This window comes from Ceratotherium simum, chromosome 8 (assembly GCF_057802395.1).
Source record: "Ceratotherium simum simum isolate JZ-2026a chromosome 8, ASM5780239v1, whole genome shotgun sequence".
Classification (NCBI taxonomy): Eukaryota; Metazoa; Chordata; class Mammalia; order Perissodactyla; family Rhinocerotidae; genus Ceratotherium; species Ceratotherium simum.
In genome coordinates, this window is record NC_141907.1 from 69,287,866 (window position 1) to 69,301,231 (window position 13,366).

General features: G+C 41.8%; 1 protein-coding gene across 13 annotated transcripts in view; it reads right to left on the reverse strand.

Annotated features, from left to right (window-relative positions):
* Positions 1-6,540: 6,540 nt before the first annotated feature.
* The window catches only part of WDFY3 (WD repeat and FYVE domain containing 3), a 256,639-nt gene continuing 249,813 nt past the window's right edge, over positions 6,541-13,366 (reverse strand). For all 13 annotated transcript variants that reach the window (XM_087434534.1, XM_087434532.1, XM_087434530.1 and 10 more), the window contains 4 exons: positions 12,163-12,486; positions 11,437-11,548; positions 10,815-11,012; positions 6,541-7,238 (listed from right to left, as the gene is read on the reverse strand). In XM_087434534.1, coding sequence (XP_087290660.1) covers positions 7,115-7,238; positions 10,815-11,012; positions 11,437-11,548; positions 12,163-12,486 — 758 coding nt within the window. In that variant the 3' untranslated portion in view covers positions 6,541-7,114. The remainder of the gene's footprint in view (positions 7,239-10,814; positions 11,013-11,436; positions 11,549-12,162; positions 12,487-13,366) is intronic.

Here is a 13,366-nt window from a genome sequence, read left to right on the forward strand (position 1 = left end):
AAAATGCAAACTGGGAGCTGTTGGTAAAGAGCATTGGCCTGGGAGTGGAGGAGTTTAGGGCTGGAACTGAGAATTCAGCAGCACTGGCTCTGGGAACGGAACACCCCTGAGTCCCTTCCCTCTGGTGTGAAATGAGGGTTTGGGTGGGATGATTGCTAAGGGCTCTTCCTACCTGACATCCTGCCTGTTGTGTGTCTGATTGAAGGTGAACTTCCTCCCTGCCGGCAGCTTTATTTAGGCTTTTTAAAATGCATTATTCCTTTTATGTTCATATTTCCAAATTAATAGTACAAATACTTGTCAAGCACTACATGTCCTATATATTACCTGATTTAATCCTTATAACTCTTCTCTGGGGGCAGGTATCATAACATGAAATTTACACGTGAGGAAACTCAGATGTGGAGAGGTTGCCAATATCACCCAGTAAGTGGTGGATTGGGAACTTAGACCCCACTGACTCTCGGCCACCATGCTCCTGACCAGAGCATTATACTAGGTAGAACTGGGGCTGGCCCCATGGCTTAGCGGTTAAGTGCACGCGCTCCGCTACTGGCCGCCCGGGTTCGGATCCCAGGGGCGCACCGATGCACCGTTTGTCCAGCCATGCTGAGGCCGCGTCTCACATACAGCAACTAGAAAGGATGTGCAACTGTGACATGCAACTATCTACTGGGGCTTTGGGGAAAAAAAAAGAGGAAGATTGGCATGGATGTTAGCTCAGGGCTGATCTTCCTCACACACACACACACACACACACACACAAAAAAAAATAATAATAATAATATACTAGGTAGAACTAACTGTACCTTATATGAAAACATGACTATTCAGCTTTTTTACATTATCACAATTTTAGAGTCTTGACCAGAAGAATGTGACTGAAAAAAGACCTGAGTAGAAACCCAACAAGTCAGAGATGCACTCTTGCTCAGGGCTGTGGAGGCATATTCCAACAGCTGGGTGTGGCTACTTGCACTTGGCAGGTTTCAGCGGGAACGTGATTGGAAGCGATGGGGAAGATAGTCCCTAATAGATTGCACCCCTGCTACTTTACAACATAGGTGGTGTCTCTGCATCTTCTCCTTGGACCAGCACTTCTCAAAGGCTGGTTCACAGACCGCTGGGAGTCCTGAGACCCTTCCTCAGGGTCTGAAAGTGAAGACTACATTCATAATAATACTAAAACGTTATCTGCATTTTTCACTCCATTGATAATTGTTTTGAACTGAGGTGCAAAAGCAGTGGTGAGTGAAACTGCTGGAATCTAAGTACAAATCAGGCCAGCGGCACCACACTGCTGGTAATGGTCATGATATTCTTCATCGCCAAGCACTGGCAGGAAAAAAAAGTGCCTGTTTCACTGAAGAAAGGAGCAGTAAAAATGACTACTTTTTATGAAATCTTGAACCTTAAGTTGTGTGACACAAAATGAGAAGGACCATAAGGCACCCGCATCTGAAGTACCATGTTTGTCTCAAAGAAAAGCACTTGCACAGCTGAGCTGCGGGCTGACCTGGCTGCTGTCCTCGGGGCACACCATTTTCACTTGGAAGAACAACTGACAAACTACGGTGCTTTGGCAGAAATGTGCTTGAAATTAACAGTGAGCCTGTCACTTAAAAGAACACAGCAAACTATTTATTACCAATAATAAAATTTTAGGTTTTAGGCAAAAATTTTGATTTTGGAAAACTTGTATCTACCACCATAAGTTTGACTTAGAATTTCCTGAGACTGCTGGTGATATTTTGATATTATATAGGATGCGATTTTTTTGATATTATTATTTTGACCTATTATGAAATAGGTCAACACTTGGCAGATCTACATACATTCCAGTAGTAGTAGTGATGGCGCTCACTACCGCATTAGTGAACTCATCTTTTCTAAACGACAAGTGCAGGCTATAAAATTAAGCATGGGTAAAAGATACATTCAAAGTGCAAGATAAACTAATGGATTTTAAGGTAATAGAGTATGAAAAGTTCATTGATATAGTTTCAGATGCCATATAGGAATCAATATTTAAGAAACTTAAACTATTATCTTTAAGAAACAATGACCTGAATAGGCTATTAAAATATTCCCCCCTTTTCCAACCACATACCTGTGTGAGGCTGGATTTTCCTCAAATGCTTCAACCCAAACGAAGTATCACAAAAGACTGAAAATAGAAGCAGATATGAGAATCCACCTGTGTTCAATTAAGCCAGACATTAAAGGGATTTGCAAAATTGTAAAACAATACCACTCTCTTCACTAAATTTTTTTTTGGTTTGGAAAAGTTATTTTTCATAGAAATATATAATTGATGTTAATACATAATGGTTTTATCATTCTTATTTTTAAATGAACTTACATATATTTTAAATCTGCTTTGATTTCTCATACAATGACTATTGATAGATGCAAACCATATAAACAAAAGTGGTTTGGGGTCCTTGATAGCTAAGGATCAAAAGGTCCTAAGACCAGAAAGCTGCAGCAGCACTGTCGTAGGCCTCTCCCGCCCTCACAGGCAGCTATTGCCATAGAAAAACCTGAGGCATGGAGACGGCTTAAACAAGGGGCTTCAGGAGGTCGCACGCTGGGCACAGCTGCAGCCTCCGTCTCTGAATTACAGGGCTCTCCAAAACACCATGTTATCTCTGAGTGTGGTCGCTTGGCTTGATGCCATTCCTAGCAAAAGTCAAAAGGAACAATAAATAAGAGCTTCGCAGGGGTGGGGGAGAAGGACGTATTGATAAAGCAAGAAGACTAAGCCAATGCTAGACCTGTTATTGGACTGCTCCCTCTTTGATGCTCCAAATGGGCCAAAATCAGGGGCGAAGAGCGAATTTTGTTGAAGATGAGAAGCAAATGGCAGAACAGGGACTTACTGAAGAGCATTCGCATGTTTGTCCTTTAAGCTCGGAGAGAATTTCTGCAGTTGAGAAGCCTGCAGTGCCCATGCTTGACTGCACCGTGTCTCGAGGTCACCAGAACTGAGCAGTATTGCATTCAAGAAATGAGAACTACCCTAGGTTTTCTCTCTTACCATTGCCTTAGTTTTGAAGAAATAGCTATTTGTCTCATAAGTTCTTCCCAGTCCTCTATCTTCTGCCTCTACAATGCAGTCGCATTGAGGTGAAATTTGTAATGAGCACAGTCTTCAAATTTGGGGCTCTGCTGTTCAGGCTTAAAATGAACTAGGACTTTTGTTTGTATCTTTAGAAAGAGGAAAAGTCAAGTCACTAAAGCAGCCTAAATAGACTTAAAAAGTGTTTTCTACATTCTCCTTTACTGGGAGACTGTAGTAACAATAAACATGGATTTGTGAGTTCTATCACTCTCAGATCAAAGGCTGGAGTGCAAAGATGAGCTGATGACAGTGGGTGCTGTTCTTCCAGAAAAGGGGTGAGACACCAGAATAGTCCTGATGTGAATATGGTAGGGGGAGGAGCTAGATAGATGATTTACTGTTGCTTACTTTTCAAAATATGACGGATAGAGAATAAGGCTCAGGAAAAAAGAGCCAAAACCATGCGATGAGGTCTTCCTGCACAGGTCCATTCATGTCCGAGGTCGTGTCTCCCAGACGTCATTGCCTCTCCCCGCAGCCGTCCACACACTCATCAGCCCTGGAATCCAGCACAACTGGGAAGTGCAGAATGCAGAAAGCCTGGTTTTTACAGATGGTCAAACTAGAACTTGAACCAGACCCTAACAGCCAACATCTCCGCAAGCAGAGACCTTAAGAAGGTGCTTCTGAAAGATATATTCACAACTAGAAAAGAACTACACAAAGTTTAGGGAATTACCAGATCTCAGTTTTGTTTTGTTTTTCCTTCCCTGAAGAACTGGCTTAAAGACAACTTTTTTGGGGGGGTGGTAAATAGTAGGTATTTATTTGAAACGAAAAAAAAAGTACCTGGACTATTGCATTTAATCATGTATTGTAATTGTGTTACTCTACCTTTTTGCATCAGAGACAGATATACAATGAACATTCAGTTATCACAGATTGCACACTAGATAGTAATTCTTCAGGCCTTTTACATAACCACCAAAGAACAGATATTGGATTCTGCAATATAGTACAAAAGTCCACAATCAATCCAGTCTTAGCCAGTATCTTCAATTTACTTCTGTTGCTGTACAAATAAATGGCCATTACTAGGGCTTACAAGTTAATAACAGGACAAAAAAATATACATTGCACTGACACAAAAAGTCAGCTGTGTTAATAGTCATGCAACAAGTAACCAAACTTGCTGAAATTAAAAATACTTTCTAAAAACAGTTTTAACGGCATAAATATTTTATACACAGTTCATTTACCAAAACAAAATGTATTTAAATGATACAAAGCAAAAATAAGTTTCTACCAACTTTATACATAAGAAAGTGCAAAATAACTTATCTAGAGTTTTGCTATTATCCAGACGGATGGCTGCTATGGGCAGCTGTTCTCCTCTTCAGAAGCATGACATTACAGTTGCACACTAGAGACAAATGTTAGATACATGGATGAAAAGATGGATGGATGGATGGATGAACAAATGAACTACAAAGATCAGGCAGGAGCCCTGTGAGGTACTCGCAGAGAAAGAATAGAGACCACACAAAGGTGGATGTACATGCTGAGAATATATGTTGGTAAACAAATATATATGGAACACAGAAAGACATCCAGAGAAACAATTAGTTCATGTATGTGAGTGCACTTGTATGTGTGAGTGATCTGTGAATTCTGCATTAGAAGCAAAAAGAAAAGAAACCCCACTGAACAAAAGAGTTGCCCACAGCACCAGCTGCCAGAGGAAATACTATCATGAGGGTTTTGGTTTCCACCTTCTAGTTATGGAAGTTGTGTCGGAAAGTTTAAAAGTGTTCATCCCATATAACTTCATATTACATAGAGGAATAACCTTTAAGTAACTACATACACACATTCATATATTCAAGTCTTTAAAGAACATCTCTGCCACTGGGTTTGGGGTAAACATGGTTCATGGACACAAGGAGGACGCTTCTTTTAAAAAGTGTAGAATAACACTGCTACAACTCATCGATAGGGCCGGACAGGGGCAAAGCCCGTGGTTATGGGATAGCACAATTCCTGCAACTGGTGAATACCCAGCATTAGTTATTAGACTCAAGTAAGATGGTGGGGGAGGAGCGTGGGGAGGAGGAAGACACAGAAAGGAAAACAGAACAAAACTTTTCTTCAAGTTAAAGTATTAATGCCGATAATCCTTTTATTAACAAGTATATTTGAACTTTTAGAAATGGAACTGTGTTAATCAATTTTGATATGTAATCATAAATAGACTGTAGGCTCAAACCTAGGTAAATAAAGATTTAAATTTAGTAAGCATAAGGCACTAAAGCAGCCTTTATATTTTCTCTTGGAGACCTAGTTATCAGGAAGAACAAATTTGTTCTTAAGCTGGTTTCAGCCCATTAGGTACAAGGTTACTATCGTACCAACGCCTGTTTTTGAACGCATGTGCATATATGTGCATTTTAGTGCATAAGTGTGCCTGTCACCAGGGCCTAAAGATGAAAAGTCGGGAAAGCCTAAGCCACTGTCCTTTGTGAAATGCCTCCATGAGGGTGTGAAGGCCTGTCCTTCCTTTCTTGGGCCATAAATGATTCTACATTTTTCAAATCACAGGGCTTTTAGAATTGTTCATAATATTATCACTAAATATCTGAAAATGTTAAAATCTAGATTAATTGTTTCATTTGTTTTATATATATATATATATATGTACATAACACACATTTAAAAAAAATCCCACCACCAAAGCCTTTTTTCTGTAAACTAAACTTATCTCTTAGCCCCCACCAGCTTTAGTCTCCCTGGATTTGTGTGTTCTGTATCCAACTAGTAGAACAAATTAAATAACTAAATATTAAAATACTGTAATTATATTCATAGCAAAAACAAAAAAATAGACATTGATACAGTATAAATCTCACTGTTTTCAGGTAGATGGCATTAAATGGTAAAGGTCAATTATAAGCAGTTCTGACATGATCCAGTTTTACAACAAGGTTTATATGTTAATTCTGTACACTTTTTTCTTTTTTTACCCTTTTTTGAAAATAAGCTATAGTAGAACATGGGTGTCACCAAGACACATACTTATTATGTTCTATGCAAGAGAAGCTAATTTGGGTTACATGCAAATATATTTCCATTAGTTGAGGCAGAGCTGTTTCCTGCATTGCATCCATCACCTGACCACCGCTATGCAACGCTAAGAAGATACACTATGACCAAATGGCAGTCCACACAGAAGTTTACAGGGGCCTTAAGACGTAAGAACAACACTGAGGTGGTGCGTAGCCAGGTGCAAGACGCCCAAATATTTCCAGGGCATCTTATGGCCCGACTCTTCTTCTCCCACACTGTTTCCTAAAGAAGGTCCACGTTATTTTGGTTACTAGCCTAGTTTAAGTGGAGATACTGTGGGCAACTTGAAAGAAAGGACATTGGGCACACAGGTTGGATTTGAAAGGGGGAAAAAAAAGACCACAGATAATGTCTTTGAGGATTTAAAAAAACATATTTATAATTAATTGGTGAGAGATGTCAGACAAACCATAAGCAGTTCATTGAGTTAGTGGTTTAGTTTGAAGTCTCATGTTACAGACAGTTAAGTCCTTATTTAGAAAAAAGGCCTTTATACCTATTTACAATATACACAGTTACTTGCAAAGAAGATAGATTTACAACCATTTTCTAAAAGCCTTTTTTGTTGTTGGTTTTTCCAAATAAGGATGAGTAGCTCTACAAAAATAAGACGCAAGAAAAGACAGTCAATAGTGAGGATTTTCTCTTGGAGACAGCTGTTGTTAACAGGGAGAATCGGATATTGAAAATGTTGCTCCTAGGAACCACCTCGTTGTCTTCTTGTGCTGTTACCTGAATAGCATCCGCCCCATTACCGTACTCTACACCCGTTTATTCAATGATCCCTTTGAATTCAATACTTCAAACACATGGTATGAAGAGATGTGTAAACGGAGACTGTTTCGATGCCTTCCGAGCTGCAAGCTGTGACAGGGGAATCGGGAAGGGGGTCTACAGACCATGGTCTCCAATCGACTTGTTGAGACTTCAACAATTTCGAGGCCCATCTTCTGAACTCCTCTCATGCTGTAAGTTGTAATAACAGTTCTGACAAACACGCACCGGGGATGAGATTTTCAAGCGTTTGATTTCTGACTGAAATCGACTGCACCTAAAGGAAAGCAAAACCAAGTAGTCAAAGGTCGTCTCCATGTTTGATCACTGGGCCAAGCAATACTAATTTACAAATCGAATGGAAAGACTGCAGTGTAATGCCAAACACCATATCATGCCAAAGAATGCAAAGACCATACTGGTTTGTGTCATTCACGTGGCTGACTAAGCACCAAAAGGAATGCTGTGTTTCAGCCTATGAAGAAAAGTAATACTAAACCAAGGCAAGCTCTTTATTTGACTGAAGAGAATTAAAAAAAAAAGTTAAGATTCTCCTATAGGAGGAAGCCAGGGGTCTGAACAGCTGTGAGGCCACTGTCCCTAGGAAGCTGGGTGGCATGCCAGTGTCTTTACTTGAACTTCACCTTTTGCTCTTGGCAGGAGAAGACTTACTACCCATTTTAAAAGACACTTGGTCACTATCAAGTCCTTTGGGCTTTTAAACACTTTGATCCACTCCTCAGTCATTTCTTAAATGGGTAGTTTGGCTTTTCTCTCTGATCCAAATGTTCTCATTTTCTATTTACCTTGATAGAATTCCCTGAAGTAGACTATACTTAAGAGATGGTCAAATTCCTTACAAACTATTCCTATTCTTGGAGTAAAGCAGGGTGTGATCTTGGAAGTGGCCCTTAATCACTTTAAGCTTGGCTTTCCCACAGCACTGAAATAGAGAATTACATTTCCTCCATTAATCTACTAGCTAAAGTGTCCAGAGAATAAATGAAGTGCTACCAGCTTAAGGGGTTTAAAGGACTATTATTGGACTTGGAGGAGACCCTCAGGAGTGTTGACAAGCTCCCAGCAACTGAAGGGCATGAAGACTGTGGGCAGAGCTCTACTCTCCTGGACAGCTTGTCCTCCTGTGCCTGCTCTATTATAATCAATCACTGTGTGGGTGGTTTTCCAAAAAAAGCCTCCAACCAACATTTGATAGCAGTGGATAATTTAAGTGATTACCTATATTTAAACAATATTTTGAAAACTAAGCACTACAAAGAACAGATGTGTGCCAGCATACGTAGGGGGGTGTTGACTATCAGAAATTACTAGATCACTAGGTTTTATAGAGTGGGCTCCTCAAAGCACAGAACCACAAGACAGAATCGTCTGCCGACGTCATAGACATTCCCGTAAGGAACAGCTGGTAGCAACATTCTGGCTACCTCGTCTTGAATCAAACTTTCCAGGAAAAAAGGTTTAAGACATTAATCTGAAAACAAAATTAATAATTATAATATAACACCCTTTAATGAACACCTATATTGCCAGACTTTGCACTTGGTGCTTTACAAAACTCATAAACACAATTTCATTTAATTCTCTCAACATCTCTATGAGAAGAGGTAATTATTCACATTTTACAGATGAAGAAACTGAAGCTCAGAGAGGGCCAGTAACTTGCCTGGGATGACACAATGGACAGTAGCCCAGAGAGCATTTGGTCAGCGTAAACCCAAAGACCAGGTCCTTTCCAATAAGTCACTGCCCACAAAACCTCAATAACTGGCTCAAAAACAATATACAATTTATGTTTTCTATGAAAGCATGTCTCCGGTAAGGCAATATAAGCCTTAGAGAGTACTGCCCACAGGATCTCTTCTGTGTCTGCCATGGAGAGTAAGGACCACCCATGTATGTATGGGACCCCAGTGGACGACAGAGATGGCACCCAAATCAATGGTGATGGGACAACTGACTTTTCATATGGGGAAAATAAAAAAGATCCCTGTCCCATGTCAAACCCCCAAATAAATTCCAAATGGATTTGGACCTAAAGACCTAAACGTGAAAAACAAAACTTTGAAACTTTTAAAAGAAAATAAACAAGGCTTTTTTTTGTGTGTGTGTGAGGAAGATCAGCCCTGAGCTAACATCCATGCTAATCCTCCTCTTTTTGCTGAGGAAGACCGGCTCTGAGCTATACTATTGTCAATCCTCCTCCCCTTTTTTTTTTTTACCCGTAAAGCCCCAGTAGATAGTTGTATGTCATAGTTGCACATCCTTCTAGTTGCTGCCTGTGGGACGCGGCCTCAGCATGGCCGGAGAAGCAGTGCGTCGGTGCGCGCCCGGGATCCGAACCCCGGCCGCCAGTAGCGGAGCACGTGCACTTAACCGCCAAGCCATGGGGCCAGCCCCGAACAAGGCTATTTTTATGATCTCAGGACAGGGAAAAATTTCTTAAGAAACCAAAAGCAAAAATCATAAAAAGTTGGGGCCGGCCCAGTGGTGTAGCGGTTAAATGCACGCACTTTGCTTCAGCGGCCCGAGGGTTTGCGCGTTCAGATCCTGGGCGCGCACCAACACACCGCTTGTCAAGCCATGCTGTGGCAGCATCCCATATAAAGTAGAGGAAGACAGGCATGGATGTTAGCCCAGGGCCAGTCTTTCTCGGCAAAAAGAGGAGGACTGGCATCAGATGTTAGCTGAGGGCTGATGTTCGTCACCAAAAAAAAAATCATAAGAAGTAATAAGGGTGACAACATCAAAATTAAATACTTGTGTGGCAGAAAAAACATATATAAAGTTAAAACACAAACCACAAACTGGCAGAAGATATCTGCAAGATGTATAAAAGACAAAGGATTAGAGCCTAGAACATATAAAGAATTCAAGTAGGAAAAAAAAAGACAAGCCAACCTAAAAGGAAAATGGGCCAAGCAACCCAAGACGAAACTCAAATAGCCAATAAGCACATGAAAAGACGTCCAAGCTCACGAGCACTGCCAAAGCACTCCTGGTTATCAGATTGGCAAAAGAGAAAATGCTTGGCAATCACAGGTATGAATAAGAATCTGGAGAGCCTGCACATCCTGCCGGAGGGCAACCAGCAGTGCTGTTCTGGAGGGCATCTGCAATACCTAGTGCAGCTCAGGAGCACGTCTCCGACCCACCAATCCCATTCTGAGCTATCTCCTCAGAAACGCTCCAGCTTGTCTACGAGGAGGGCATTGACAAGGGCGTGCACTGCAGCCGTGTTTATAGTATTGATAAAATGAAAAATCCCTGCAGAGTCCACGAAAAGGGAAGTAGACACAAAAAAATAGGTGACAGCAGTTAAAATGAAAATATTAGAATAATAGTTATTGAAGCGAATGGATTTCAAAAACAACGTTGAGTAAAAAAAGCAAGTTACAGGAGGTCCGGACAGTATGCTATATTTATATAAAACTGAAAAACACAAAACAATAACATTGTATTGTTTATGGAGACGATACACGCACTCCAAGTGTAATAACGCGGAGAAGCAGAGGGTGTGACTGGTGGGGGCGCAATGAGGGCTTAAAATGAATCCATAATGTCTTATATTCAAATATAATGAAATATTAGCACCTTCCCATTCTGAGTCACAGGTGACCAGGTGTTTGTGATAATTATTTCTGTATTTTTCAATATGATAGAAATATTTCACAATTGTAATAAAAAAGAACCAAGAGAAACTGAAGACCGGTTTAGACTGACATGGCACATTGTAGTGGGGACCCTGACGCGAATCAGAACCTATGCTCAGGGGGCATAATCAACATTCTTAGAGCTTAACCCACAGAAACTCAAAGCTTCCATCTCATCTTACTTCTGGCAGAAGAGCTGGCCGCAGTTCCTGCAATGGTGCCGTCTTTCCGTGAGAGAAAACCTCACCGAGCAGCCTGAACAGCTGTCCCCTCCTTCATCCTTCACCCAGTGGTCAGCAGCAGAACGGCCTGGCTGGTCACTCACAGACCAGCTAAAAACTCGGCCTCGACTATCACCAACGAGGATCCTGCTGTGATCCCTGCGGGAGACACGACACGCAGTCACCTCAGGGAAGGCCTCCGCACAGCCTCGAGGCTGAAGAGCTCCTGCTGTTACTCTTGAGGCTCTCCAGGCTTCAGGGGCTGTGTGTGTTGGGTGGGGGTTGTGTGTATAGAGAGACAAAAATAGAACTGAGCCCGAATTTACACTTCCATCTCAACCGTCTTTGGATCAAACCTTGCCGTATGTTTGAAGAACAGAGAAGGCAAAGTGTTTTGTTTTTTTTTAAATTTGGAATTAAAATATACACACTGGCAGCTTTCTTCTTCTGATTTGTCTGTTGGAGCCACGTATGACAATGCAAATGAAACCTGTTTACCCCAAAGACTGGCCTGGAGCGTGTGGGCCTAGACTAAGCAAATGACTCGGCTGGGAAGAGGAGCTGGAAAAGGTCTGACACTTACTTGGAGACGCCCAGGGCAGTGATCTCTGCTGGGTGTGCGTTGTCCTTCCGATCGAAGGCCGTGTGCATAGTCAGCTTACTCCTGAACACCAGCTGCCGCTCCCATCGGTACCCTGGAGTGGAACAGTCAAGACACGATACACTAAAGTGAGGGAAGCCAACATTTGGTAGGTGTTCCCTAACATGGTGCTCTCAAAAGTTAGGGTCCCACAACACACAGTTACAGCAGCTTTTCTGGTTCTCAGCAGCTGCTGCCTCAGTTGAAGATAAAGTAATCTAGCTTAACACTGACCATGGGCCAGGCCGAAGAACATCTCATTCACAAAGGCAAATACAGAGAAGGGGAAATTTTCAGTGCAAGAAGATACAATTTCTCCAACTGAGGACCTTGCCTCTAACTCCACCATAGGCATAGCTACCTGTGAATAGTTTTATTTACTTATCTGTAATCAATAACTTGCCAATTTTCAAAAGCTTTCATGATTGATAAATGAATGGTTTTTTTGGTTTGAGGCGTTTTTTCTTAAAAAATGCCCAACATATTGCAAACACCATTGTGGGACAGAACCTCTAAGTCCACTTTACACAGAAGAAAGTTAAGAGGCCTTCTCTGTGTGGCCCTGGTAACAGGGATGGGGTGCAGGGAGAGCTAGAGCCCACCGCCTCAGTCCACCAACCCTCACACCACCCACAAAGAGTGAGAAATAGACCCCAGACTTCAAGTTACCAGGCTTCAATCTGCTGTAATTCCGCACTTCGATGGGATTGGGGTGGGGGTGGTTAAGGGGACCCTGCAGATGGGCTCTGGTCTGGCCCTCTGAATAGTTCACAAATATGAAGCCGTCTTTCTCATCTAGACTGAGCTGGTCGGACCAGCGCCTGGAGTCATCGGAGCCACTGTCATTACACCAGGTGGCCGTTGCTCGGCAGGAGGCTGTCCGGGGCCTGTGGCTGGTGCTGCTGGGCTGACTTGGCACGTCTTTGGGATCCTGGGTGATGCTCTGCTCATCCGCTTCTGAATCACTGCTGTCCTCGTCCTGAGCTTCCTGCCCTGGGTAATGCATTGGGAGAATCAGAAAACACACATGTTATATTAGACCCAGCTTTGTCCCACTGGTACTTTTCCTTTACCAGTTAAGACACAATACACATAGTATTTTATGCTAAGTATAACAATAACAGAAAAAAAAATGCCAGAATTTTTAGCTAGATTACACATAGCAAAAAAAGGTTAGAATTTCGGAGTTCATAGAATACTTTGGCCAAAATACTTAGCTTGGCACTCATTCTTTCACAATCTGGCCAAAACCTGCCTTTGCAAATTTCTCAGTACCTGCCTCACACTCCCCACCCCTCAGTTCAGCTAGACAGTGCCAGCTCTGCTCTCCACGCAGCCCTGCTCCGCCCTATGGCTCATTTTGCATGTGCCTTTGGCCCCACCTAGACCCATCTTCCCAATCTCTTTGTGTTCTTGAACACTTCTTTCTCTAGAATCTTACCCAGCTCCTGTAGCAGAAAGTACTTCTCTCTCTTCTGGACTCCTTTAACACCTGTATGCCTCTCATGTATTTAAAATTCTCACTCCCAGCTATTTACTGTGGACATTCTTTCTACATGACAGTGGTTGGCTTCAGAGAACGGGCCCCAAGCACAGTGCCTTCCAGAGAGCAGTCAATATAAGTGACCACATAGATGAATGAATTATTGATGAAAGCTTTAATTTAGGATTTTGGTTTTTTATTCTCTTTTCTATTGTTATTTTGCATTTCTTCATCTCAACTCCCCACTCCCTTGCAATAAAGTCTACTGGAGGGAAAATTTATGAGAAATAAATATATATAATTGGAAAAACAAGCGTGCAAGCACCAGCCCACTAGACATATATATTTTTTTAGCAAGACAAATAATTTTCCTCCCTTCTGCTCACTAAC